Here is a 27,515-nt window from a genome sequence, read left to right on the forward strand (position 1 = left end):
ATGAAGCTGTAGGATGTGTAGGGATGTTGTTGCTGGGATTATAATAATAGCAATAATTTAACCCCACTGTTGAAAACCAGGCAGGACATTATGATACCATGCCACGTATGAAACTGAGGTGCACTCTTAAGAGACTCTGTTGTCAACAGTCATATGATTTGGTAATGAATCATATGGCACATATGTGTACCATATCTATGTATACCATACATACCTGTATTTTCCTTCCATCCTTCCAAACTGTTCTGTAGACGTCCCATTCGGGTAATGCTATGCCAATAAATGTTACTGGTCTTCAGAGGTTGTCCTAGGTATGTGTGATCTTGGCTTACATGCGTGGTCTTTGTTCATGTGAGGTTAAGAGTTAAATTAATAAACAATCCCCCTCCCCAGCCTTTTTTTTTACCTAACCAAAATAAGATAGAGATGTGGAAGAAAGCTGTGTTGGCTGGAGGTTTTACCCTAAGGATTGGCCTGAGTAGGAAAAGTGAATAAAAAGGGAAATCCCAAGACTAGCCTTGAACTTGCACCTCTTTCTGTAAAAGAATTCCCTTTCTGCAGGACTAGCATGACTGGCATGAGTTTTGGTGCGAGGCATGAGCCACTCTCCCTGCAGCTGCTGCTGTCTGCCCCGTCTGCTTTACCCCAGTGCCTGAATTCTTTTAGCCTGTGTGACCCACATGCAGTTGTAGCATGTGCATGCTTAATACTTGTGACATAAATATCATCTCCATTTGCAGATAAGTGAGGCATGGTAATTTGTTCAAGTATGTGTATCAAAGTCTCTGGCCAAAACAACTTCTCTGTTTTCACAAGAACAACCACCTCTAAAAAAAAAAAGTATTATTTGCCCCAATTTTTTGAGCTGCACCATATTGCCCCTGGTAACAAAAGGATGGTTCACTGTAAGCAAGAGATTCTCGCATATGTCATATGCTAAGTAAGCAAATTATTCAAACAGTATCAAATTGATAAGTTTCCTAAGGTAAATACACTTTTATACAGCATATTTAAACATGATCTCTGTATTCAGAGAGAGAAGTCCTATCCACATCGAAGTTGGTGTCAAAACTTTGATGAGGGCAGTGGTGATTGTCTACTGTAATGCGCCATATTCAGATTCTTGTGCAGGCAAAATACTTACTGAAGAACAATTTTGGTATTTTAGAACTTCTTTTATGAGATGGAAGTACCAATCTGAAGTTTAAAGAGAGGAATTTCTAGTCAGCAGTGAAAGACTGTAAGCTATAGAGCTACAATACAGAAATATAAGACTATTTTAAAATCTGTTTACGCGTAGCAAATTATTTGCATGCAAGTTGCTCACTTGAGTTGCGTATCTGCCCATGTCTAATGTTTAATTTTCCTTTTTAACAGGTAGAGAGAATTGTTGACAAGAGGAAAAACAAGAAGGGAAAAACAGAGTATTTGGTGCGATGGAAAGGATACGACAGTGAAGATGATACCTGGGAGCCAGAACAGCACCTTGTTAATTGTGAGGAATATATACATGAATTTAACAGACGCCACAATGAAAAGCAGAAAGAAAGCACATTAACCAGGACAAACAGGACCTCTCCAAATAATGCCAGAAAACAAATTTCTAGATCTACCAATAGTTCTTTTTCAAAGACATCTACTAAATCTTTAGTTATGGGTAAAGACCATGAGTCAAAAAATAATCAACTCTTTTCTGCCACCCAGAAGTTCCGGAAAAACAATTCACCATCTCTTTCTGGAAGGAAAAATATGGACCTTGCAAAATCAGGTATTAAAATCCTAGTGCCCAAAAGTCCAATTAAGAGCCGGACAACAGTTGATGGCTTCCAGAATGAAAGCCCGGATAAAATGGACCATATAGAGCAGGATCAAGAGGACTCTGTAGCACCAGAAGTAGCAGCAGAAAAACCAGTGGGAGCTTTACTGGGACCTGGTGCGGAGCGTGCTAGGATGGGGAGCCGACCAAGGATACATCCATTAGTGCCACAACTGCCAGTGCCAGTAACCGCCACAATTGCATCAGCATTAACAATAAATGGAAAAGGTACGTGTACGAGTCATTTTTGTGTAGATTTTTCATTTGACTGATCTTTTTTTGCCGTTCAGATGCAAACAAATTACCCACTCTGTTTCAGCCATGTTAAGTCAAGTCTGGAGAACTTCACAACTTTATTTTACGTAACTCTGAGTACAAAGCCATTTCGAATTTTGCCAGCTTTTGCTTTCCTCGCAGAGATCCATTGGTATTTGTGTTTTCAGAGTCACCATAAGCTACGTCTGTGTTTGCCTTGACGTTGTGTGGTACACATATTCAGTGTACCATTTCCAGAGATTACATCATTGCTTTAAGTTTATTTAAATAGGTCAACTTTGGTATGAATACTAAAAACATAAATTACAGGAATAGATGAATGATGTGAGCAGAGATTCTTTGTAACAGTTTACATATCTATTTTGTTGTAAATATTGCCTGGAAAAACCCTGTGAGTATGATTTTGCTTAAAAAAAACGATATGGATGTTGCGGTGAAAATTTGAGCCAGTTGTGGAGACACATATGCCTTCTGCCTGGATTGAATTCTCTCCTCAGTATATTTTATCAATATTTTGTTGTTTATACCTTATTTGATGATGGGAGCTTATTTAGGTTTGATGACTGGCTTGCTTTTATCTTACTTGATGACATTTTATTCAACTTGTACTGTAAAATTGATGATGCCAAAGAAACCCAAACCGCTGTTGTGGGAGGAAGCTGTTTGTTCCCCAAACCCAGCTGAGACCCCCATGGAAGGCTTTGTGGTCCTCATTCTTGTGGCCCAAACCTTCATTCTTCCCTGACAGACCCACGTTGTTGTGTAGTCAAAAGCATGCTTTTGGGGCTAAATTTTCAAGTGTAATATTGCGTCCTCAAATAAAATGTAGTGAGTTAAATCTGCAGGTATGGTATTTGATGATGGTTTGCTAGAAAAATTGCTTGAAAACCGAGGGCTGGGCAAGCCAAAAAACACACTTAGAGACGAAGAGTATAGGCAAAAAAAAATGTGTTGAAGACTTTGGGAGAGTTGTGTTGGATGCCTCAGCGTTGCTTGCATTCAGGTTTTCTGAAAAAGCAGCCACAGCAGCAGGGAGAGGTTGAAAAGCAGTGGACAGGGGAGGAGTATGCTCCTGGAGCTGCCGTGTCAGGTCATGGACCAACCCATTTTGCTGCAGATGAGCTAGGTAACCATGGTAATGCACACAGGATGTGTGTGGATGCCAGGAATATCTCTCCCTTTGCATGGGCTAAAGAAGGAATGTAAATCACAGAGGATGTAAACAAAGCTGGAGGGGAAAGCGCAAGAGATGCCAGTTTGTGAGCTTTCTGAGTAGGTGAGGTAGAGGAGTGTGTTGGCACATGTGATGGTTTTGTGGTAATTAATATGCATTTTGGAGTATGGTGGTGTTCCTAGCACAGCAGTTGATAAGTGTTGCCTTTGGTGTCCTGTCTTTTTGCCTCGTGGTGTTCAGGAAAAAAAAAATAAAATAAAAAGGGACACAAAGGACCTTCTTGGGTAGATCAGTAACCACAAGTGACGAAACCATTCCCACCAACCTTTCCCTTTGTTAAGAGTGGTACAGCAAGGGCCCAGTTACAGGGCATCAAGTGGAAGTTGAAAGACCTGCACAGGAATGGTAGCGACACATAAAATATTAACAGAGCTGCATTTATCTGTTTCACTGACATGTTACCATCTCCTCTGCTACCACCTCCTTCAGACATTTGTCTGGCAGCTTACACTGAAAGTTATCAACTGACCCTAGGGATGATGGCAGTACGAGATTTTTCTCGCACGTTTTCACGAGATCAAAGGTGTAGATCAAAAAAAGGAGAGCCAAGGAGATAGTGACAATACGTGGTTGAGCAAAAAGATACAGTATGTTTCCACCTTCTGACTGCTACTGGAGGGATATTAGTACAAGAACATTAACAGAGGCTTTCCCTCTCTGTCCTAATAACCTGCTGCCAATCACCAAGCTGAGCTGTGCAGTCTGCTGGGAAACAGATGCTAAACATCCACATTTATTACAGCTTTGCAGGCAGTTGTGCTCATCTGCAACACTTTTGGGGCTAACATCCGTATCATGCAGTAAACCTCTGGTTGTGAAAGTTAGAAACAAGGTTACAATACAAAAAACCCCACCAACCAACCTTTGCATTTTTATCTGACATCAGTCTTTTTTCCTAGCTCTTGAGGATTTCTTGGACAAATATCTTTGTCATGGAACCCCAGGCTCCAACTCGGACATTCTGCATGGCCAGAGTGGATCGTTATTTAGAGAGAAGCCAGGGGCGGCAGCCCTGTCTCCCAGAGCTGTCCTTGAGCTTTCTGAGCTGACGCATTCCCTGTCTCTTCATTAGAGCTGAGCTCTTCTCCTTGCCGTTTTTATTTTTAACTTCGCACTGCTATTCATTAAAAACATAGTAAATCGATGCTTCCTTCCCCTCCCCTGCATGGGGCTGTCGCGGTTCAGGTTCCCATTTCCCTCCTTATTCAGGACATTCCTTCTGTCTTAAACGGACACCTCATCACATTTTCAACACCACCTCGGGAATCATACGTACGTCACAAGAGGTGTCCATGGCACAGGAACGCCACCAGGTTCATACTCTCGTCTTCATACGCACCAGACGTGACATATTAATAATACAGATGATAGATCTGGCATTTGGAGCACTCTTTGCAAACTTCCCACCTCCTCCGCATCCACCTTCTGTTAATTTTAAGAGTTCCTACTGCCACATGGAGGATGCTGTCAAGAAGACAAAAGTGTGTTGTAAAAAAATTAACTTTTTACTTGAGCTGGTTTAGGAATTCTTTATCAAAGCATTTTTGTTGGAAAAACCCAGTTAGTCAAAACAGAAATCACTAATTGGAAAGTATAATTTTGAAATACTCTAGAAAAATACATATTACACTTCAATAAAGTTTGGGACAACTTTTTAAATTAAAGCTGATTTAGATTTCAATTTTTTTAAAGTAATATTGGAAAAGAAATTTAAAATTTTAATATGAAAACATTGTTCCTAATTTTGAGAATATTGCTATGACTGCTTTTGAATGGCATGAGTCATCTTAGTTTTTTAGTCCTAGTTCAGGATGGTGAAACTCTTCAGCTTTTAGTGTGTTCTTTCTTTGTTTTCCCCAGCCTTGGATTTTTTTTTTAATTTCATTTATAATAAAAATACACAACAGGGAAAGAAAAAACACTTGTATGCATAAGAAAATCCCATGACTGCAATTACTAGGAAATATTAGTATTATTTTAGCACCTAGTCCTGCCTTTCATGAGACAAACCTAGAGTGCAGTTCTTGTTCTGAAGTTCCTACAAGCTCAGAAAAGAAAACCAGCAAATGTTTCTACAAATATGCAGGAATACCAGGGGAATAAAATAACGGTAGTGTTTGCTCTGGGACTTGGTGGTTTCAGCACACTAAAATCTAGTTGCTATCCAAAGTGTATTTTTTAATAAGCAAAACCATTGTATGGAACATTCATATTTTAAAAGCTTGGCCTTGAAAACCGAGTTGGTGGAGTAATACACTACATACAAGTCTAAGAAGGGTGATATATGGAAGAAGTGGGAATGGGTCACTGGATGAACATTACTGTGGTTCTGGGTTTTTTTGAATTATGTGGTGATCATCAGCTGTTACTAAAAGTTAATAGAAGTGACCCTGAAGGAGGTGAATGAAAAAGACAAACACCACGAGAGAACTGAAATGTTGTGGAAAAGATGTTAATGGCACCTAAAAGCAGTGCATATTACTCAAAAGTAGGGAAGACAGAAAGTGGCTTCCTGTCCAGCAATAGGTCTTTAAAGTTTTTGAAAACTTCCTTCATCAAAATTGAATTAAAAAAAAAAAAACTTTGAAATTTTATTGAAAAAGTTTTCGGCATGACATACTCATAATATCCAGGGAAATTGTATTTAATAGAGTACATAATAAATAATTTGTAAAGGGAAACTAATCTATCAGTCACACAAGGCTAGAGAGTTGTCCTGTAATTTTAGAAAGGACTAAAAGACTTAATTGATTGTTCATCTTCTGCAAAACTTGACGATAAACCAGGTGAATACCATTGCTTGGCAGATTCTATTTTTGTTTTTTGTCTGGGTCACTCTAAAATTGGTATAGTTTTTACTGGGCTAACAATGTCCAACATGTGGATGTAATTGAGAATAAATGCCACAAGAAGGGAGATTTTGGGCAGAAAGGCATGCAAAGCTCAAAGTACAAACTGAGCAGGAAAAGCACATCTAGCTGCATATGTTGTTATAATTAGAATAAGGCAGGCTGGTGTATGGGAAGGGGAGGAATACAGGAAATACAGTGAATTACACCACTTGTTAGACAGACAAGCACAGCCAGCATGCACAGTGGCATTAGCATCTCCCTCCTTGCACATATTAGTTGAGATGAGTAACCTGCAGGAGCAGCGGGGCTGTCTGACAATACAAAGATGATTGCAATGTATCACCCTACAAGGAACAAGTGTGACTGCTGATTTTTCGCTTGGATAATGGTGCTGGTTTTGTCTCAAAACAATGGTGTAAGTACCAAAAGAAAAGCCAAGCATCAGGGAAAAAATGACTAAAGTTCTGTTTGTTACCTGTCTCCTTTACACAAAGCAGTTTATGGGATTAAAACCCACAGATTCAGAAAACCAAAAATGCACTCTAACATCCAAGGAACATAGTGCTTGTTGTTTGATTAAGTGCCTGATATCTTTAGTCTCAACAGGAAGCAAGAAAGCGTAGAAGTGCGTATGGAGGCACCTGGAACTGGGGAAAAACATACATTCTCAGTACAATACCAAGCCAAGCTGAAAGGACTTCAGCCGTTCCCTCTTCCCTAGGGTGAGGGGAGCTCACCCAGTTCCCTCCCAAATTCTCCCAGTTATTTTCTTCCCTCTTCCCTGTATGTGTCTGGATGTTGGGCTTTATGTGAGGGACAGTCCACTGCAACTAGCACAACGCATGAGGCCACCCTCAGCGAGTCCCGTGGGGAGAGCACAACCGTTGACAAAGGTGTGTTGGGTGTGAACCACACTGATTGTCCGGGTGGACCACAAGCTGTGCGTATAGCCCTCTCAAAAAGCAAACTTAAGAGGAGAGTTGCAGAAGTTGAGGTTGCTGTGTGAATTAGAGTGGGCAGTGCAACTAAAGGAAAGTTGAGGTGATGTGTCACAGTTTTTTTCGATTTCTTCTTGGCATCCAAGAAGGACAGAAGCAGCTTTGATCCCTCTGTTTGTTTGGTTTTGGTTTTGTTAAGTAGTAAAATTTGATTCCAAAAAAAGCTCTAAGACAGGATCTTCCTTTTTCAGTGTTTGTACATTGCTCTTGGATGGTGGCTTGATCTCTGCTGAGTGATCTGGAAAACAACCAAGGATTTTATTAGTGCAAACAAAAGCCTATCAGATGAGTTAAAGTCCTTTGCAAAGCCTGCCTAACTTCTGAAATTACTCGTTAAATTTAATTGTCAAATGCAGCAGTGTGTAATTTTGTGTCTTCTATTGTGTATGCATTTAGCAAATCACTAAGGGTAAAGAGCAAACCAGGTTGCTTTTAATGAACCTTATAGACACCTTTGTTTTTCTTTTATTCTTCAGCAGTTGCATTTCGTTTAGATCTTATTCCTTAAGAGCTCAGATTATTACTTCCCTTATGCACTCTGTTGCATTTTAACCTACCATCAAATTCTCCATCTGTATTACTAAGTAATTTTCAAGTTCTTCAGCTTCTTTACTCTCAAATGAAATAATATTCTGAATTGTTGCCAATTTCTTGTTTATCTGTGTTTTCTGGCTTAATATAAATGCAGAAGTGTTAAGCAGTATGGTAGACTGGATGATCTGTATTGTGTGGAAAATTGATCTGTTATCCCATACTGTTCTGGTTTTTGTTTTCCCCGCCCTGCCCTGTTGCTTGTGCTTTTTGGTACAGATTATTTTGCGTGGTGCTCCAGGATTGAGAACTTCTTCTAAAAACCTCACCTCTTCAGGGCCATATTGGTTTATGTCAGTAGATTATCATAATAATAAGTCAGGATTTAAGTGCAGGGGGTGCTGGAGTTTTAAGACTGTTTTCCTGAGAACGTGAGGTGTAAGTGACTGGTTTCTTCCTTTTTCTGCCTTCTGCCGTCCTCCACTACTTAGAACGGAGTAGTGGAGGACGGCAGAAGTTGGATGCTACATTGGTGTAGGGTTTTCAACCAGCTAAGCTGGTGTAAAAGATGGTTTCTTTGAAAAGAGTGGTCTCAGTCCTTTTCCTTGCTTTCCCAACCCCAGGTTATAATATGGCCTACCCAACTGCTCCTTTAAGGACAGTCTTATTTTTATCAGCCTTCTGGAAGTGACAGTGAGGGAGAGGATGTGCCCCTGCGGAGGGACAGAGACATGCTTTTTCCTTGTTTTAATTCTGTCCCTGAAAAACCTCTAATGGTAACACCAAATAAAAAGTGTTTTTTAAAAAAGGGAACAAATTTGTCAAGAAATGCTCTGTTTGGACACAAAATCCTCAACCTAAGTTGACAGAAAAATTCCTGTTGTTTTCACTGAAATTCATACCACACCTGCAAGTCCCACTGGGGAACACAAAGCTCTTAGCCATGCAGATCTTCTGACCTTGCATCCGTTCACACGGACTGAGGATCTGGAGCCTAAATCTGTCTTGGATACTCAGGTGGGGTCCATGACGGTGAGCCCTTACATCCTCCTACAGCGCTTCTACCAACAGGAGACAAAAGTAATTTCTGAGGACACGTTTGTCATGCTTGCTGTGTCAAAACTTCAGGAAGCTGAAGCACAATAAAGCAAGGGCTCTGTTTACAAAGCTCACTTTCAACCTACTTCGCATGTCTATGCAGAGAAAAAGTGAAGATCAGACTGCATGAAAGAACAAAAGAGTCGAGGTAGATTTTTTATTTTGTCTTCCACCACTGTCAAAACTGTAAGACTTCAGAGCAGCTTTTGATAATAGAGCAGAAATGTGAAGCGCAGTCAGGAGTACTCATGCCGTGCCCTTTGCAGTTGTGCCTGGCAGAGTAACCAGAAACGGTTTTTGTCTCTTGCTGTGTCAGTTTTACAGAAGTTACATCTCCCATCTCTGTTAAGGCTGTGAAGTGCATGTTTGCTAAGGAAATTGTCAGTATGAATCTGTGTTCTCTTGACAAGAAGATTAATCTTAATAGGTTGGTACAAAAAAATAATTTAAAAATGGAACAAAACAATCGTAATACGGTTCAGGGAAGATTTGCCTAGATCATATTATCTACTTAAAGCAAAAAGTCAACAAAACATCCTCATAGGGAGACTGCTACAGGTGGGATAAGTGACCTTAGAATTAGTGAACAAACTATTGCAGGTTTTTTTCCATCACTGCTTGTGCAATAGAGAAAATTGTTAAATTCAAGGAGATGAAAAACTGAGATTTTTTTTAAAGCTGGCTGCTCGGATAACAGCTGGAAAGAGCTTTGCATTTTACAGGTCATTGCAAAAAAAATCTCTTTTTTTATAATGAGAACTAATGAAATAACCAGATCCTATATTGCCCTGGGATAGCCATACGTCCTACCCAGCCAGAAAAGTTGCAGTACTCCAAGTGGTATAATCATGATCCTGCACTGCTGCTGTGAGTTAATGATAATAATACAGCAAAGTATTACTCTTTTATTGAAAAGAAACTACAGAAGCTCTACTTTTGTGATACTGTATAATTTTTTCCAAATCAAGCAAAAATACCTAAATTATCTTCTGTATACGTATTTATATTTTAAACATATATATATTTTAAACATATTTTAAACAATAAAATGCATTAGGCCACAAATTATCAAATAGTTGATTTGGCTCTAGTAATTGTTTTCTTAATTTTGCAATCTTGGAATGCATAAAAAAGGCATTTTTTAAATTTAGTAAGTATTTTCATTTTAAAATGCTTTAAGGTTTATTATATTTTAGATGCCTTTAAGAAACAACGGCAAATCATAACCACTAGTACTTTGAACTAGAATATTCTGTATTTGAACACAACTGAAAACTGGGAATTTCTAAGATTTAATGTGGAAGAAGAGGAAGAAAGAGAGCATCTTAGTATTGTGTTAAGAGTTCTTTGAACATCTCAGTGAAACATGGATAAAGAAGTAAGGATTATAATTTATTTGCTTTGAAAATATTCCTTCCAAGAGGCAACTGAAGAAAGTAAGTAGTTGTGCTTTGAAAGGCTGCTAAGAAACTGGCTGGGAAGATGGAAAACGGAGTAGGCTTAATGGTTCATTGTAGCTGTGTCAGAAGGTTAACGGTGGGGTGCCATAAGATTCTGTAACAGGATCTGTGATTATTTATATTTATTAGTGATCTTTAAAAACAAATGCAGTGAGCAGCAAAAGTACAAAACTTGCAGAGAAACACTATTTATTCCTTAAGATACAAGAAAACGGGAAGTTCAGAGGGAACATCTCTAAAGCGGGAGGCTAAGCAATGTGATGAATAGCAGGAAGATAACTTGAACTGATTGTTTTCCTTGCTGGCACCTAAACAAGAGATTTTTAGCCCAGGATGCAGATAGGGATACCTAAACACTGTTAAGGGCAACTCCAAGAAGACTTGGCCTGATATCGGACTAAAGAAGCTCTCAAGGTTTCTCTGTCACACACATTTGTCATTACTCTTCAGTCAATCTTGGGGTATAATGGATCTGCAGAGACTATCCGTTGGCTGGCATAGTGTCTTCCATGCGTTAGCACTGCTGGCCCTCAGATTGCAGCTTGGATTGCCATATCATTTTTAAGATGGGCTTGAATGAGCGGGAGTGGAGAAACTGGCTGGCTGCCTTCTCAGACTAGTTCCATCTAAGACGTATGCAAGTGAACTTCCAATGTACGCACAGTTGGAGAATCTACACCAAGCCATTGACGAAAGCTCATACAGCAGGAACAAAGAGGATATAAAATAATCTTAAAAACCCTAAAACACATGTATCTGAAAGTAATAATGAAAAGTTTTTAGGGAAGAAAGAAATTATAGGTGTGATGAAATAATAACTTGATGTAGTTGGAAATTTCTGTTCTGGAACTGAATGAATAAGACAAGGGGACGTCTAAAGAAAAGGTGTCAAATTCAAACCAGAAAGGTAATAGCTTTTGGTATAGTTTCCATTTAGTCCTGAGAACTGTTTGCTAAAAGATATTTGAGTCCAGGAGAAAAAGAGATAATGACCATTTGAAAGAATTGTAGGCATTTGTAAGGTTAATGGAAATAAACGATGTCTACATGAAGGGTACAGTTTTATAAAGAATGTTATGTTCTCTTCCTTGAGAAGTAAGGAAATGTTTTGTGACATACCTGAAAACTGCAATTTGGGGATTTTTATACCTCTTTCTCCACTGTTATCCATTATTATTTATGGAATAATTATTATTTATTAAATTACTTTTATATTGTCACGCATTCAGAGATTCTAATTGGTGCACTTTAGGATATTAGGATAGGCACTGGAAAAGCGTTAAGAAGGTGGAGCTCCAGTCTGGTCCCTGCTGAGGTCCTTACTGGGAAACACCTTTCTCTACTCTAGATCCATATATGACATCCTTTAAAAATGTTTAGAGGACTGTATAAAACAATCATTTGGGGGTAAGGGGTGAAAAAACACAAAATATATACTTTAAGTAAAGAATACTGATTTTCATTCATTATTTTTTGTTTTGGGATAGTCAGCTCAAAACCCCTGCAGTGTAAACACATTTGTTAAGCTGTATTCTCCCCTCATCCCTGGGTTTTCTGGACAGATTTCTAATTCAGTGGGCACCTTTGAGAAATACACGAATGAGTTGAAACCAACTGTTAATGCAAGGGTAATCCTTATTTTACCTGGCATAACTTTTTTTTTTTTTTTTAACATAGATAATTTAAAAATTATTTTAAGCATATTGAAAGAATATCCTGCTAGGACTTCTCTTAAAGTTGGTGATTGTGTGAAGATGTATTTGTAGCACTATAGGGCAACACCTGTTCACCAAGGAATTCAAAGATAGGTATTTTTCTTATATTAGTGCTAACAAGAAAACTTAATATGGTAATAATGAGTATTTCAAACAATTCACTGTGTGTTTTGTTGTTCCCTGTTTTAATTTCTGAATACAAAGGATGACAGACTATTCTGTGTTCTTAAGTTTAGAGAATCATCTATTTTTACTTTTTGTGCATGTGTAGGCAATTACCTGGAAACCTGTTTTAAATATTTAAAAGTTTACACAAAACACAAATTACATCTTTGATAACTATTATTGAAAGCTAGTGAGACATTTTGTTTTCTTGTTTCTTTGCTTTGCGTGTTGACAGTGCTTTATGTTCCATTAGCTTTATGGGGTCCTGTATAGTCAGTTAGGCTGGGAGGTTGTTTTTAGGAATGACTTTTCTGAGCACTAACAATGGAGCAGCAAAGAAAACTTATTTAAATATGTGAGAGTGAGAAAAAAGAAATTTAGACATATTGCTTATTTTATATACCCTTTTTGGAAGTGGAAAGTTTTCCATTAAAAAAAAAAGAAAAAATATAGATAATTGTACTATTAGGAAAAAAATTTTTGTTGTTTTGTTATAACTATACAGTGAGAGAACGTGTTTTCTCAGATGATCATGGTAGTGTAAGATAGAGATGATAGTAAATGGAGTGGCTGCCCAAACTGTGGGTCAGGATCCAGGACCTGTTTTGGAATAAGTACACTGAAATGAGGGGTTTCTGAACTTGATGTAGTTCTACGTGATGTTTCTGCTCTTAAGAATCAGAGGAAATGTTTATTTCAAAGGTTTTCTTTCTCTTTGTGGAATGCTAGATTCAACAACCCTTTAGATGCTTTAAAGTAAAAGTAACAAGCGTATTATGTTTAATCAGCTTTGAAAGCAACAGGTAAAATTATTCAAGCAACACATGACAAATCAGTGGTATCTCTCCCCACCACCCTAGTTGACTATTTAGATACCTATAGTGTTTATTGACTTCATGGGGAAGAGCTGATCCTCTGCATCTTTTGGAAATCAGATTTGTTTTGATTTGCCTTTTCAAACACAAATGTATCTGGCTGACATTAAAGGTTGAGCTCTAAGTCTTGGAGTGAAGTAATCCAAGCCAAAGCAATCATTATCCCTCACTGATCTCCATTTTTTTGGCTTGCTGTGAAACTTAGAGGAAGAAAATGGACTTCTTACAATGGTATGTTAAGATATCTTGCTCTTAAGTCCTTTTCTAGTATTCAGCTTTACTCTGGCACAGTGGTAATCTTCAATAAATCATTATTTCTCTTGTTATATATCTCCTCATAGTTAAGGCTACTGTTTTGTTGGCACAGTCCAGTTTGAAATGTCATCTTATAATTGAATAAGATATGTTAATAGATTAGTGATTGATGCAGGAAATGTTAAGGAGCACTCCATGCTCTATTAGATATTTTATGCATCTCAATAATACACCTTTTTTTAACAAAATAATAAAAGACATAATTGCAATTGTGTGAGCTTTGTTTTTGAGAAGACAGTGAATTCTTATCATAAAGTTGCACTTATTCCCAGATTTATAAAATTATTTTGGTTTCTATTTTCAAATTCCTGGTATAAATTCTGGTACCAAATTAATTTATATCATAGTTGGTTTAGATTGTAGCAGGTGAAATTTAGGCCCCAGTGAATGTAATACATCTGTCTAGATTCTTTTCAGTTAAAGTGTGAAACGAAGAAATTATTACTGCTCTATTGTGTATTATAAATTGCAAACCTAATAGGATAACAATACAAATAGGCCATATACTTACATATGTTAGGTTAAAAAGGGTGGGGGTAACACTAAATAATTTTTCAGGATAAACCTGTATAGAAGTCACTCAGTGGGTTTGTTGTTGACCTGGCGCTAACATCCCTCTACTTTTGCTGTAATTTTGGCTAATGTTTTAATATTTAGTCAGCATAAGAATTAGCTATGCTATGGTCTTCTAACAATTTAGTTAAGCTCAATGATCACATTTTCAAATATGTGCTGATTTTTTAAATATATTTTTTAATACAGTTAAATATTAGCCTATCTTCCTCCTATAAGTACTTCATGCATTCTTTGGGTAGGTCTCATGTTCTTTGAAGACTCCAAAAAGAAAAAAATCGTACTGAGGCAATTTTTGACGGGTTTTAATTGCAGCTTGACTACATATTTTTATCACTAAAGCACTTCCCTCCCTCCTGGGTGGTAGGTGCTCTCTGTCCCCTGGCTGAGCCCTGCTGTGTCCCCAGCACCCTGGCTAAGGTGCTGTGCCTACTCTCCCACCACCCAGGGATGAGGGACCTGCACAGGAATGAGTTTGGCAGCACCGTGTCAGGGTGAGGGAAGGCCCTTGGGAAGGCTCTTGGAGCCGCTGGATGAGAACTGAGATGCTGCAGCATCCCTGACAATCCTCAGCAGTCAAAGAGGATTTCTGCTGGTTGCAGAGTGATACTTATGTGATATTTATGTGATCCTTGTGTGCTTTTACAGACCTTGTCAGTAAGTTCCTTGGTATGTATCCAGTTTTCACAGATACTCTCATAATTCTGTTCTAATTGTACTGCAGCTTCACTTAGAAGGAGTAGAAACTTTTTGTAGGTAGGGAAGTTAGGTAGGTAAATTGGTTTGGTGTTCATCTATTTTACGTTTAGATTTTGCAGAAATTGCTATGAGAGCCTGGGACTGCTCTACCCAATGTTTGTTGTACCACAAATCAGTCTCGTTTGCATCAGTTCAATACTGCAGAATGACTGTTTTGATCAAATCAACAAATTACAGTACAGTCGAAGTGATAAAGTTCGCAATGCTTAGGCATTGACTTGCTGATTCATTTCAAATTAAATAATATATTTAAAAAATGTGGTTTAACAAATAAAGAACTATGAAGAAAAACACACAGTTGACATTTTGTTCACAGTGTTCATGGAAAGAAACATTGCTAAAGTTAGTTAGGGTAAAGCCCATCAGAGGAAGGGATGAGAACGGGAGTGTGCTTTGATCTTCCCTTAGTGGGGGAAGTAAAACCTTCCTCAACTTCTGAATTTTCATTACCATCATGAATCGTAAGCTCTCTGTCTCAGCTAGTTTGTATTCTCATCAGGGAGCAAGTAGAAGACTAAAGCCAAAAGGTGACTACCTTAATTTCATTATTTCTCAGATACAGTAAGTAAGGGGGTGAGGGAGTACATTATTTTTAAACATCTTAGTATCTTGTGAGATGCACTTGTAGAACTTGGGTGTTTTTAGGAAAAAAGGTAAGGGAGGTGCAGACAGGTCTGAATAGTCCTTTCTTACTGGGTGATCTGCTATGGTTTCAGCTAATGCTGAGCTGCTAGTCGGCTGGATTTCCGTAGGATTAGTTTTGGGAGAGCCTAAGGAGGAAGATAGAAGCTTGGCAACTCCTTCATATGGTACTATCAGAGCTTAGGTTTCTCTGTCATCGTCACAGCTATAAATTCCAAAAGGAGAGAGACAGAGAACACAGGATCAGACTGGCTGGCAATGCTTGCAAATCGTTTGGGCATCCACTTCAGTATGAAAAACTACACGGGAAAAACTACACAAACATGAAAAATCAAGGTTTCGACTTTGCTTGGCATTCTCCAATGATATTTGCATACCTGTTAAGTTTTCTCGGCTTTCTGGATATAGCAGAGGGGTGAAAAGCAGTGATGCAGGCTAATCTTTTCAAGGGTACTAGAGTTAGGCAAAATCATCCAAATAATACTAATAATGGGCCAGACTTTTCTAGAAATAAGAATTACACATTTAAACCTAAGCTTGTTTTTTCACTCTTAACCATGTTCAGACACAACAAAGTAACGTGAGAGTAAGTCATTGGTAAGAAATGGAGTATTCACACTAAAATTTTTGTATTTCCCTACTCAATTTACCTTCATAAATACAAAAAGATAAAGAGGATATAAAAATTTCTTACTGATACAACTATGATTCTTTATACTTCTATCATTCTTGAGTATGAGAACTCTGGGTACAAGTCTCCTTGCGATGCAGTTAATTTGGCAAAAGGTACAGTTTCTTCATTTTTACAACGTCTTTAGCCACGCATAGCAGTTGATCGCAACAGGTGGTTCACAGATGGAGATGGACCCAAAGGATCCATCTTTGGGGACTGCTGCTCTTTTCTGAAGGAGATGGAGAACCCTTTGAGCAGCAAGTGCAGTCCAAGTCCAGAAGTTCTTCGCTTCCCCTCACTCCCAGGAATCCAGGCTTGCAGCTCCTGCTCGTGGGAGGGAAGCCTCTGCTTCCCGCAGCAGCTGTGTGCCCTGTCTGGCAGCAGCAGCTCTTCCAGACCTGACTGGTCTGGGCTGCTGAATTTAGACCACCATGGTACAGTGTATAACATAAATATTCCTTGAGCTAGTACTAGTATTCTTTCAGCATGCTCTTATTTAAAAACAAAACCAGTACATTGTTAAATTCTTGAAAATATTAGAGCCATCCATGTTCTTCATGCAGAAAATTCTAAAATCACTTTAGTTTGTGGGAGTTCAGTAAATTTTAATTGTCTTGTTTGAAGATGTGATGAGAGGTTGACTCAGTTTTCGTGTACCACATTGTACTATTGTGTGGTAAATGAACCTCTGTACATCAACACACTTGGGTAAATATGACTTCCCTCTTAAAAGGAAATGCTGCAGTATCTGTCTGGTGCTGTAGCGTGTCCAGAGAAGGGCAACAAAGCTGGTGAGGGGTCTAGAGCACAAGTCCTGTGAGGAGCGGCTGAGGGAAGTGGGGGGCTGTAGTTTAGAGAAGAGGAGGCTCAGAGGAGGTATTATTGCTCTACATGAAAGGAGGTTGTAGCGAGGTGGGTGTCAGTTTCTTCTCCCAAGTACCAAGAAATAGGATGAGAGGAAATGGCCTTAAGCTATGCCAGGGGAGGGTTAGTTTGGATATTAGGAAAAATTTCTGTAATGAAAGGGTTGTCAGGCATTGGAACAGGCTGCTGGGGGAAGTGGTTGAGTCACCACCCCTGGAGGTATTTAAGAGACTTGTAGATGTGTCACTTGGGGGCATGATTAAGTGGTGGACTTGGCAGTGTTATGTTAATGGTTAGACTGGATGATCTTAAAGGTCTTTTCCAACCTAAACAATTCTATGATTCTAGTAAAGGTGGCACACAGTGGTTTCAGAATTGAGGTTTTGAGTAGGAAGGGTCAGGGGAGGGGAGCATTTGGTAATGTTTGGCTTTCTTCTAGATTATTTTATATCTGTATGTAGTGATAACGTTTTCTTTAACATTACATCCTTCCCCAAGTCTTTGCAGTGGTTGCTTAGGCTTTGCCGTGATTAAAGGTCATGATTCAGGATGAATTGCATAAAAGCATAATATGAAAGCTGTCAGCAGTGTCATACAGAATCCTACAATACAGTGACTGGGTGGCAGTATTATTAACATAGGCTATGACAGGATTTCTTGCCTCCTGTTTTCCTTTGTATAAATACAAAAAGTTGCATTAGGCACTATGACTAACCTTGGGTCATGAGGTTTGTCCATCAAATGTGCTCATCAGCACAGAGACTGCAATTTGTGATTTTTTTTCCCCACAGTTGGAACGTTTGGGTTTTTTTATATATAACATTTAAGTCAAAAGACACTGCGGTCATCTAGTCTGTGCTCCAGTGTATTACAAGTCATTACATTTCATCATTTATTGCTCTACCCTGAGTTAGCTTGAGTTAGCCTAGAGTATTACCAGACTCTGGAGACTGAATTTTTGTTTGTCATTTAATGCTGAATAGCGGGGAGTTGATTAGAAAAAAATATGCTCAGATGAAAATACTTGTTTTGTGTCATGTTCTGCATAACGTCTTGAGAGGATGCCATCTGCTTCTGAATAAATAAATAAACTGGATTCCTATTAAAAGAGCTTGCTTGCAGAAAAGCAGCTTATGTTTCAGCCGTGTACACATAGCCTAGCCCTGGTAATGTGCCCTCCAAACACTTCCTTCTGGCAACCTCTGCTCTTCCCACCAAGACCCATGCAGATTGTTATGCCTCCCTGAATGCCTGAGTGTGCTGACAATGAAAAACTCTGTAGGCTGGTTATTAAAACTTCTGTTGAGATCATCCTGCTAAAGGGCTTGCTTTCACTGTTAGCAATTTCTTAGTGTCCTTCTCAACCGCGGAAGAGAATAGAGGTGGGCTTAGACGATTCTCTGCTGAAACTCTGCAGCATAAACTCTGGAGTTTCTCTTGCATGTGAAAGTTGATTTGGCATAAGGGGCTTTATGAAGAGAAGATAAATACAGAGGGGTTTTTTGTTGTTTCTCTTTTTAACAAACAAAAAAAAGGGTTGGGGTTGTTTTGTTGTGGTCTTTTTATGGGTTTTGTTTTGTTTATTTGTATTTGTTGCAATTGCCTATAGTGTACCATATAACCAGAGAGATTTTTGAATTTTACGTGTCAAGCTGAGCTGTAGCCTAGAAAGATTCAATGTGAATATATTTTAAGATAGAAGGTCTAACAAACATAGTGCTGGGTTTTTTTTCCCTTTTCTTTTCTTACGTTGTCCAGGCTATAAAGTTCTGGAAAAGTATTTTAGACTTAAAATTTTCAGAAAGTGGTTTCAGAAATATTCTCGGGTTCCCTGTACTGAGCCGTCAGAAAGGTGGGAAAGATCCTGTCAAAAAGAAATGTGTTTTTCTCTCTAAAAAAGTGTTTTAGTTGTTTTCCCTGTGTCTTTAGCTCGACCACTAACCAAACACTAATTAAAAACTGAAGTATCTTGTCCAGATTCATTCTGTCTGTTGTATGTGGCTTTTTCAAAATCATCAATCTATACTGCTGCTTTGAGGGAAAGGAGAAATACAACCCCAGATGTCTATTAGTCAACCTAGCCCAAGCCAGCTGATTTTCCTCCCATTTAGAACTGTGGTTAAACATTAAGTAGAAGTGCTTCCTACATCTGCTTGCACAATGTCTTTTTTTCCTTCTATCTCTCCATCTTATCACTCCATGGCTTTAGCTGCTTGTTCCTGTCCATATCCTTTAATTTATGCCAGCCCACGTAAAGGGGCTGAAACCAGCAGGCATTGGGCAGAGGAGGATCTTTAAACTGGTGCTGCTGCTTACAGAAGCATGCCTTAGATGTGTTTTTGAAAATACTTTTTTTTTTTCTTCTACTGCTAAAAACATCTGATGAAGTGGTGGAGAGCAGTAAAGAGCTGGTTCCTTGGCGGAGCGAAAGCTCTTGTTACAGTGAGTAGCGATACAGAGATAACTCTGAGGTCCCCTAATTAATGATCTATTCAGTGCTTATAACTCCTACGCAACGTATCAGTCTCCTAACCCCCTCATAGAAGCAAGCAGTGTCTCTAAGCAGCTTCTTCAAATACAGGCAGTATGTAATCTGTGAACATTAAAACCTCTGAACCGAGTTTTATACCAGTAGAAAGATTGCTTTACATCTCAACTGAGCTAATAGTCTTTTTAATGGAGATTCCCTCAGCCATCTTCACTCTGCATTGGCAGCTGTGGCCCTGTGGATGGTAAGAATGGAAGTAACTGACTCAAAACTTTGCTTCACCCAGGAAATTTATAATTCAGGCCCAGCAAAATGTGGCCTGGGCCATTAGTCAATATGACTTCTTGGAACTGCCTGATGAAGAAAGATGCCTTTTGACTTCATTAGACTAATGTGATAGCAGGTCACAGAAAGCTAGATGCTAAACATTTTAAAAAGCAGTATTTAACAGAAAAATACATCCCTACTCTTTACTCAGCTCTATAATAAGAATAATTATCAAGATCTAACAGGCAGTCCAGTAAACAGAATACACTGAGTTGTATTTTGTTATTCAAAAAAGATTATGTGATTCAGTCTTGTGCTTAAGGTCCTATATTTTTCCCTTCTTCTCATCAGATGTTCAGGTATCCTCTTGAAGGTTGCTCTTCCACACATTTTCGTGATGCTTATTCCAGTGCTTGTCTACCACATGGTGAACTTTAACCTGAATTTCCCTCATTACAGCTTCTTTCCATTGCCCTTCGTCCTTTAATGTGCACCTCCAAGAATAATCTGGTCCTGCTTCTGTACAGCCAGCCGTTAGGTAGTCAAATATGACACAAGTAAGATCATCAGCTCTCGTTAGGTGTTTCTTTCTAGTGTGTTAGGCCATCCTACGTAGACTGTGGGAAGTAAAATCTGAATAGTTTTTGGTTTTCCTTGTTAACTTTCAGCATTGGAAGTCTGATTTTGGTGGAAGAAGAGGTAATTTCTTAGTTCTGAGAATCTTCCATCCACTTCATCAAATAGTCAAATAAGCTTGTAAACGATTCAACCTTGTTGTTGTTCAGTATTAGTTACTGTTTGAATAATCTGATTATTTGGACCTGTAGCCTCACTGTCTTTGTTACAAATTTGGAGAGTTTGAGAAATCAAGTAGATGCTGTTACCAGATGGAATTTCTGTGGTGTGCGTTCTGGAGTTGGTTTAAATCTCCCAGAGAATTGAGGCCCCCATTGGCTTTGTCTTTAGTGGTGTGGATTTCTACCAGCAGCTTCAAACTAGAAAGTTGATATGTGTTTATAGTAAGCCTGTTACTCAAACACTTTTCCTCCATTGAGGAATACCTAAACATCTTAAGAGCTGTGTAGAACAACATGTCACTGAAGCAATAAATATTGACACTTGTTCATACTACGTTAACATTGAAACCGGGACTGTGCATGTGGAAAGCAGATTGGTTGGGGTTTTTTTCTGAACCTCAGGGATGTAGTTAGGGCTGCAGCTTGGACTAAAGGAGATTTTGATCAGCTTAGTCCATCCTTGTACTGAGAAAGAATTGAGCAAGTGTTTGTTTTCCTTGACAGGGGTTGTATAACTTGTTCTTAAAATACATCCGTAATGGGGATTAAATAATCTCTAACTCACCTTCCATGCTGCTTTGATTAGAAAAGTCCTTTTCCTTTTCTTTCCCCAATGTATTTTAATTGATAGAGGTTAAGCCAATGCCATTCAGTGGTGATTCTTCCAATGAACAATTCATATTTGACATGCACATGCTGTGCAAGCTGTCAGAACTCTGTACTACTTTTTGCAGATTAAAAAGACCCTATTCCTTTCACTTTTCTTCATGTCTTGTTTTTAAATCTCTTGTCATACTTTGGACAGTCCAAAGTATGTCTCTTTAGGTATGGTACTCCAAACTGGATTGTTTCAGCAGAAAATGCATACTACTAAGTGCTTGGGAGCTATCTCCTTGCACACGTAAATTTTCCTTACCTAAGTGCTTCAGAATAGGGCTTTGCCATCTTACATCACACTGTTAAGTGGTGCATACTTTGTGATTGATTATAACCCAAAAATCTTTCCTGTGTTCTGCTTCATAGTCTGTTACTCTACATTTGTAGTGCGTGTTTTATTTTTCTTCCATACAAGAAAAATTCACTTTTCAAGCTGTCTTCCAAATTCAGCAATATAATCTAGAAGAGTGATCTTCCCCTTCTGAAGGCTTGCAGTCCTTTCAGTTTGTTGTAATCTGCTCATTTCATAAGTATAATTTCTCTTCCATTATCCAAGTCTTGAATAAAAAATACTGACTGGAATTGGGCCCAAGGCAGACCTTTGTACTTGAAAAGTATTTTTAGTTTGATAGTGTATGAATAATAATGTTTCTGCATATATTTTTTTCAACCGTTCATATACCTAGCTTCTCTCACCTCTCAATGGTTATTACCCTTACGCAATAATTTCTTACCTTCTTATGCCACCAGTGCCAAAAGCATCTACTCCATCTTTTTCTTCCCTCTACCTCTCCTTAGAGATAAGTAATTTACTTGATTTCAAGCAACTTGTAGAGCAGGAGCCAAAATTTTATTGAAACAATAACAGCCGTGGTCCAAGCATATTTACAGGTGGAAGTATAATACTTAGGTGAGGTTTTTTTGCTTCAGGCCCCGCTGTCTATTCGTATACCCACTGCCCCAGTAACCCTCATGATCTGTCACAGCATACATTTTTCTGCTTGCCTAGTCCAGCAGCTATGATTGCCTTCCTAGTCTTCCTAACCTTGTTTTGCTGTTTCTCGCACTGAGGGGTGATGTTAGCACCTGTGAGGCTTTCTAGATTCTGCAGACTTCCTAATTTCATCCTTGTGAAGCTAAAAAGGTGTGGTGAGGTTGCTAGATTGTGGGTTGGGTTTGTCAGTGTTCGACTGTGCAAGATTGGGCTGTGCTCACTGTCCTACCTTCCTCTCGTGTAGCGATGAGTAGTGCCCGTGGGCTGTTCAGTTGTAGCCCCCTCTCCCAGAGAAGAGTGTAGCGATTGAGTAGTGCCCATGGTAGCCCCCTTTCCCAGAGAAGAGTGTAGCGATGAGTAGTGCCCGTGGGCTGTTCAGTTGTAGCCCCCTCTCCCAGAGAAGACCGTTGCACGTCCTTTAGGGCTGTGTGTGATTGCAGCCTCTGAACTCCCCCGGGTAAGGTTTGTCCATCCCACTGTCGAGCGTGACCTTGGGCTGCTCTGATTTGTGACTGCCTTGCATTTTGTCAGGGTTTGTAGATCAAAGTGTTTGCTGTTTCTGAATCAGTTACAAATCTGAAATGTTTTGCCCATCAGATTTTAAAGATCACTCTGGAGATTAGCAGCCCAAGTCAGTGTGTAGATGTTGTCTGTACAATATATTGCTTGCTCAGTCTGGTCAGGTTTTTGCCTACATTTGCATCACACAGCAAATTCACTTACATCTTCCTTTTTTTAAAACAAATTCTCTACACTTTTTTTTTTTTTTAATGTTGGACTTTATTGGACATATTTCCTTTTGGTAGCATTAACTATGTGTTTTGATCAAGGAACTCTGTAATTATAGTTATTGTAAGTATTGATTTTGGAGGAGGAGTGATTTGCAGTACATGTCTTTTCCATGGGAATCCTTCCCAGTGCTTATAGTGTTTATAGGCAGTTTCAGTAGTTGACACTGCTGAATCAGTTGCACTTTCTGTTTCATTGTTAGCCCCAGACATTCCAAAAAGTTAAGCACTACTTGTTTCAATAATTTGGATTTATTCTTGTTCCTGTTCATACCACAGTCACAATGCTTTGTTTTCCCACATATTTCCCACTCTGTGGGCTGTGACTTTGTAGGAAAAAACAGGCAGTTCCTAAGTTTTGTATTTGTTTCAGGTAGTGATCCTCATTTTTTTTTTTTTAAACAGCACCATAGTTATTTTAATCTCTTTTTCTCCATGAAGGCAAATGATTTATAAATCACTTATATGCAAAATACATGGATTAGTAGCCTTGTTAGTGGACTTCAGCTCATATAAATTAAAGTTTGTGATTCAGAGGGTAAGGGGAAATACTCATTCTCAAAGTATCTCATAAATTAATGTAATGCTAGACTATGTACTGAAATAATGACTTGCCGCGTTTATTTTATTTTATCACTCCTAGCTTGAGATGATACAAGACAGCATCTAGTTCCATACTGTTTGCTAACTGTGCAGACTGTCGCGATGCACACTGATTGCTAACTGTTACAGAATGTCCTGTTCAAACAAAATACCTGGTTAGGATTTAAAAGAAGGTGCATAAGGGTTGAAGTCACTAATTATAAATTGGCAGAACTTCAATTCAGTGAATTTCTGCTGAGAACTTTTCCTGTCCGGGCTCTGGCTTCCTGTCACAGGCTTAAAGAAACAGCATGCACATCCTAAAAACCCACTTGTCTCTTTGTCCTTGCAAGCTTTTCACTTTAAGACTGCTACAATGAAATTTGCTGTAAGCAATGAAGCGTTACCTGGAGACTTTCTTGAAAACCTTTGACTCTACTGATTTTAAACATATTCTAGAAACTTGACAAATTTAGCCTGCGTTGGGTTTTTCTTCTTTGCAAGGCAAATAGGACCTCAAGCTTTTTAAAAACCAACTTCACAGGCTCACCACTCAGCAGGATTATTTTACAGTTAAATTTAATGACAAATTTTCTGTGTTTAAGGAAAGGAATTACTCAGGTTTGTCCTGTCCTTTTCATTTTGCACTTTTTATGTTTGTCCAACAGTGTGACAAATAAAGATGCGCATCTCCAAATTTGAATGCAGTCTGCAGTTCATGGGTTATTGCAAGGATCTTTGTAGTTCTGGAAGAGGTAACATTTTGCCAGAAGGAAGAGGCGATATACCTTCAAGAACAATATACCTTTCTAGGGGATAGTTGTTGCTGTAGTCTGGAAAGCCTGGAGTGTAGAGTAATACTTTTGATACTGGATGGTGGCAGGAAAGGCATCCTCACTCACTGTGCAAACAAGAAACTGGTCTTAGTTTACAGGCTGACCAGAAATACTTAATTTAGGGCCTTTTGTGGTTACATGCAGTTGCAGGGTTGCTTTTGCTTTTGTCAGTGGCAAATCATAACTACTGCTATGTGAAGGCTATAGTGGGATCGCTTCCTTTTAGTGCACCTGTGAGGGAAGTGGCATAATATAATTCTCAAATGTGGATTTTCTAAGGAGAAGTCTTTATTTATTTGGTAGTGTAACGTGTGGTGATGTATATGCACAGCACTAGGACTGCGTTACTGATGATGCGGAGAATGACCTCAAGTGTCTAACATTAAGCATGTCTAATATTACCTGCTCCATAGAACTCCCAACACCGATGCCCAATTCTTTAATCACTCCTTCAGAAACTCCTGCCTTGTAAATTCACAGATCGGCATTAATACTTATGTAATATATAGCCAACCTAGTTGGGAATCTTTGTGATCTATAGGCAGTATTTAATAGGAGAGGGGGATTTGTTATATCTGAGTTAGATTAAATCCTCTTTAAGCAACATACTTTGTTTTTTTGTTGTCAGCATAACAAATTTTTGCCTACAAGATCAAACTCCAGGATCAAGGTTTTTTTTTTCCTAAATTAGGGAGAATTCAAATTTCATTGCCTCGGTCTGCTTCTCTGAATTAATAACATGATTAAATCTAAGAGGTAATAATCTCCATATCTCTACCTTAAATTTACGACTCTACAGAATTTAATAAATTCGGTTGGTTTTTGGGGTGGGTTTTTTTTGCATGTTATTAAAGGTTGGGATAATAAGATCCCATAAGGCTGTGTTTGCAAGTACACGGAAAAGCCCTGCTTCTCAACTGTTCTGCTTTCTGGTCATGCCAGAGACCTAAGCTCAGGGTGAAGTCATTACAGCTCTTTAGGCTGGTGCGAAATGCTGCAAAAGTATCGGGTTGATCTAAATCCCGAAATTTATGAAGACAGTTATGTTTGGTGAAAAGTAATTTCATTCGTGAACATTATGGATTCTTGCCACCTCTTTCATTTCTTTTAGTCTTCTCATGGTTTTCTCATGTGATTCTTGCAAAATTGAGTCCGATGGGAGAAAGGCTCGGTAGCAAATCACTCAAATGCCCACAAAATGTAAAGTGTTTTAAAAAGGGATTCTGACCACTATTTTTTGAGAGCATCTCATCAATGCTTTCCCATGACACATCTGAACTTACTTTTCTGGGCTTAGTTTCAGTACATAATATAAATAAAATAAATGGTTCCAACTAGGAGGTAGAGCCGTCTTGTTTGCGTTACAGAATCTAAACTTAGGAATTTAATAAACTTCTTACAGTAACCTACAGTAATGGATAACTAATTGTAGCGTTCCTGAGATTTAGATTTTTGGCTTAAAATAAGCAAATGTCAAGGACATAGTGCTTTTTCAGTATCGCATAGCTCATCTTATGTTATGGAGACATATGGATTTGTTCTTTCTTACGGAGATTTTTTGCTGATTTCCAGTATGAGCATTCATTAAATTCACTGGCAGGTGTTTGATTTACTCATAATTAAAGTTGGAGTAATTCTGGTTGTTAATTGCTTTATAATTTTTCAGATAGTTTACCATACTCTGATCTTTCCATAAAGGACCTAGTGTATCTTCAAAGCTCTAGTTTGTGTTCTTAATAAAAAGTTGATTTTCACTTGTGAAAACATGCGGATGTATTTTAGGGGCTTTGGGGAATTTATTTTTTTTGGTCTTTAATGTCAGTATATTCTTTTACAGTAGAGGCAGATACTATGATACTGTCCTATGCTATTGTTACTCAAACACAAAAGCCCTTACCTAATATCTCAACACCAAGTTCAGATTTATACTTTTGATTTCTCTGTATGTTATCTTCACTCTTTCTGTCATCTTGTTTTAGCTTTTCAGTGCAATCCCCATAGTAAAGTTTTGCATTTTGATACTAATAGGCTTCTTTGCTTGTTGGACTGCTCTCTGTTTTTTGCCCTTCACTGCGTAAGATTTTCTCAGTTACTGGGTGGTGAAAAGGCACAGGGAACAGTAGCGAGATAGAAATGAACCCTGCAGAAAACCATGTTACATTTTAATTTCTAGCTTACTTGAAAGGATTCAAACAGCAAAAATCTGTAAGATGACAAGAAGTGTTTAATAAGAATGCCACAGGCTTTAGTGAGTAGAAATCTACTTTGAAAGCGCATTCCCCCAAATCTAACCAAGTTTCTAGAGTTTCTTTTTTCAGCTGAAGATTCCTGTTTCACAACCCCCTTTTTTTGCCAGTTAATTTTAGCGTGAAGTCCTACAGAAGGATGCTCTTTGCTTGCTTGGTCCTAGTTCCCTCTTTAAAATATTTAGAGTTCTCTAGGATGTCAGTATTTGTGGTTGGTTTAGGGACTATATTTGTTTTTTCCTCTCACAACTGTTGTTAGACATTTTAAATTGTGAAACAGATTAACAGCTGAAAGGCAAATATTTTAAAGTTCAGAGGGTATTTATTTTCTCTGTGTATCTTTCTCTCAAATCATTGTACCTGGGTATAATCTAAAGGAATTCCACAGACAAACACTATTTGACCAAATGTGTTTGCCTGGTAATTCTGTTATATTAATTTTATTGCCATTGTTACAAGCAGAACAGAAGTAATATTCCGTCTATTCCCCACTGCTGTAATGTTGATGCTGCCATAATGTTGATATTCTTACTCTCTCATCTCATAAAGTTACAGTCAGGCTTGTGCTTTCTAAGTTGCACTGGTCTTTTTTGCTCTAAATCTCATGTTGATGTTCCTGGACTACTCATAAATGTGTTTTTATTCTCCTTATTTTATTTATTTATGAAACTTTAGCACTTGAACTTTTAATAGGGATGTGAATGACTTTGAATGACTGGCTTTCACAGTATATCAAGTTTGAGAAAAATGTATATATGCAGAGAAGTGTCTATGTGCTTCTGATTGTTTACATCTGATTATAAAATAGCAAAAGTGAAACACAGTAATACCTAACACAGTGCACTTTGTCATATCTTGTAAAAAAAAAAGAAAAACAGGCCTTAATGTGGTCACATTGTTAAATTAACCAAGAAATGAGTCTTTGCCAAGAGATAACAAAAGCATTTTTTGAAATATAGGTTATAGATGTAAATTAGATCAGCAAATGTTAAATGATTTTAATGCAGTTTAATG

General features: G+C 38.3%; 1 protein-coding gene across 1 annotated transcript in view; it reads left to right on the forward strand.

Annotated features, from left to right (window-relative positions):
* Positions 1 to 1,353: 1,353 nt before the first annotated feature.
* CDYL (chromodomain protein, Y-like) overlaps positions 1,354 to 27,515 on the forward strand; it is a 58,127-nt gene continuing 31,965 nt past the window's right edge. Inside the window, 2 exon segments of the mRNA XM_010153825.1 lie at positions 1,354 to 2,048; positions 22,192 to 22,220. Coding sequence (XP_010152127.1) covers positions 1,354 to 2,048; positions 22,192 to 22,220 — 724 coding nt within the window.

The sequence above is a fragment of the Eurypyga helias genome, unplaced genomic scaffold (assembly GCF_000690775.1).
Source record: "Eurypyga helias isolate BGI_N326 unplaced genomic scaffold, ASM69077v1 scaffold1186, whole genome shotgun sequence".
Lineage (NCBI taxonomy): Eukaryota > Metazoa > Chordata > Aves > Eurypygiformes > Eurypygidae > Eurypyga > Eurypyga helias.